The sequence below is a fragment of the Phytophthora parasitica genome, assembly GCF_000247585.1.
Source record: "Phytophthora parasitica INRA-310 unplaced genomic scaffold supercont2.226, whole genome shotgun sequence".
NCBI classification, from domain to species: domain Eukaryota; phylum Oomycota; class Peronosporomycetes; order Peronosporales; family Peronosporaceae; genus Phytophthora; species Phytophthora nicotianae.
The window spans coordinates 8,211-10,575 of record NW_008649212.1 but is presented as its reverse complement, the minus strand read 5'-3'; the positions used below and the strand labels follow the sequence as shown (position 1 = coordinate 10,575).

The following is a 2,365-nucleotide window of genomic DNA, read 5'->3' as shown; positions in this document are numbered from 1 at the left end:
CCAATTCATCCGTGAGAACAGCTTCTCTGTAGTGTTCAATCAGCAATTCAACAACACCACCGTGACCTCCCTGCACAGCCATTTTCAACGCTGGTTTTTCGAGATTTGCAAGTGCAGGACGTCCCCTACGCTCAACCGTACGATGTCTCTCAATAAGAACCCGTAATACTGCGGCGTGGCCATTTTGTGCTGCAGCGAGAAAAGGCTTTACAACGTCGTAAGTATGCGGATGATAACTCTCCACCAATTCAATTAGGCCATTAGCTGCGGCCGCTTGTACCACAATACCAGCATCTCGGTTGGAATAAGGATGAATCCTCTGTAGATATCGTATCACTCGACCTTGATTGTATCCAGCTGCAGCAGCAAGTTCTCTATCGGGATTGCACTGCGATGGATAATACTTATGTAGCCATTTGAGCGTGTTGTGATTGCCATTGGAGGCTGCTCCGACGAAAGCTGCTGTCGAGCAGCCTTCGCTTCTGTTGAAATGGAGCCACTGCAGGAGCGAAGCGCGTCCTCTAGCTGCAGCTCCATCCATTGCCCCAGCTGTATAGGGACGAAAAGGTTCGTACGCTCGGATAATGCGCTGAAGGTTGTTGTACACGGCACCATCGATGGTGTTGGGGATAACAAAGCCGCTGATAACCTGGAGCACGTGGTGAAGACCCTGAAGTTTGGGAGGTAGTGCCAGCTTTACCAAGAGTAGCGGGGGTTCATCAACCATGTTCGCTTTGTTTTCTTGTCTTTGGGGTGGTGGGACAGGGTTTTCGTGAAGAATTACTATGGTAAGGTCGAAAGAGAACAGTAGTTTTGGTCAAAACACTTTTTTTCCCTCCAAAACTATGGTTTATCAAGATGGCTACATTTTACGAATGTAGTGCAACGCATTGCCTCCATGATTATCAGAGTCTTCGTCACGCCAGTCGAGCCTGATGGTATCCATTCGTGCACAAAGAGCATTCTTCTTGCACTCCACTATAGAGAGTTCGTGCCTCTTTCTCTTCAACATGTCTTCAAGCATCGTGATCTCCGAATCATGTGACGCCTGGTCTCCAACCCAACAACTCTCGTCGTAGTAGTGAACTGCCATGGACCAGTTCACCTTCTTTTCTTTCAGATCGTGGCGTACTCCACATATCTCAAGTTGTTTGACTTCGATAAGATGCTTCGTTTGACCCAATTCGACTCGAGTTTTCAGCTCGCATCGTTCGTTTTGGCATTCATCGAGGTGGACTTCGATACTCTGCCACATACAGTTCACAACTGCCTCACCCCTCGCGCAATTTCTGGAGCAGAAATATCCCACAGGAGGTATGCACCATTTCGCATCAAGCAACTTATTCAGATCGTGAATCCATGCTCTAATGGCCTCGAGTTGCCCCGGATACTGCGGTTTAAGCAGACAAAGATTCTTCACAACTTCAGTACTACCAGTTGTATCTTTCTCCTCTTCCTGTTCTTCATTTACTGCAGATTCCATAGAGACAGATTCAATATCATCTTCAGCTTCATCGTTGTCCTCGTCTTCAGATTCAAGGATTTCAATTACTTGTAGCTCTGCATCCGAATCGACCAACATTTCCTCTTCAGGTGAGCTGGAGGCATCCATGAACTTAGCAGTAGGAGGTTTATCCATCCGATAGCGCTTCGTAGACGGTTTAGACTGCAGGGGCTTCCTCTTCCCCAACGTCTGTGTCGACGCTGAAGATTTTTCAACGTCGAATTGTTTGTTAAAGTGGATATCCCTGCGACGACAAAACCAGACGTCTTGCTTCATCACAGCGTCTAGCATCGCTTTAGACGCGTCGTTCCTAGATGCAAGGATGACGCAGTCCATTTTCTCGACGAAATCCGAAGACGTGTCCATAGTCTTGGCGATATACTTGACCAGTTGACGACAGCAGTCGAAATATCTATCAAATTCTGCACCTTCCAACGCGGTGGAAGGCTGAGAACAACTTAGATCAACATGCTCTTCAAAATCAACGCATATCTTGTCGAGCATTCCATCCATATACGATCGCAACGCCTGCTTTAGTTCCACCTTGAGCTTATCGACCATTGTGGAAGACCTCGACGTATTGATTTTCATGCTGTGGAAGAAAAGAACTCGATTGATGGTATCTGCCTAGATTGACTCGAAGAACAAACCGTTGACTTAGTAAGTTAGCGAGATCCCTACAATATCTCTGTGTCCCTGAGCTTGAAGCTTCTCCATCATTCGGCGAGTATCCGAAGCAGTGATGCCCAAGTCGTTCTCGATCTCTAGCACTCGCTGTGATCCATCGCGGAACGTGGCCAGCACTCGACGACACGATGAGTTAGCACTCCAGCCCACCCCGCCACTGAGATGCCATGCGTT

At 47.7% G+C, this 2,365-nt stretch overlaps 2 protein-coding genes across 2 annotated transcripts; both read right to left on the bottom strand.

Moving 5' to 3' along the window:
* Nucleotides 1–333: 333 nt before the first annotated feature.
* Nucleotides 334–727, bottom strand: PPTG_19918 (hypothetical protein; the record flags this gene model as incomplete). Its single annotated transcript, XM_008918538.1, has 2 exons — nucleotides 334–499; nucleotides 576–727. 2 exons carry the CDS (start codon nucleotides 725–727, stop codon nucleotides 334–336), a joined length of 318 nt encoding a protein of 105 aa, XP_008916786.1.
* Nucleotides 728–816: 89 nt separating this feature from the next.
* Nucleotides 817–2,065, bottom strand: PPTG_19917 (hypothetical protein; the record flags this gene model as incomplete). Its single annotated transcript, XM_008918537.1, has 1 exon — nucleotides 817–2,065. The coding sequence occupies one exon, from the start codon at nucleotides 2,063–2,065 to the stop codon at nucleotides 863–865; it is 1,203 nt and encodes a 400-aa protein (XP_008916785.1). The 3' UTR covers nucleotides 817–862.
* Nucleotides 2,066–2,365: the final 300 nt, after the last annotated feature.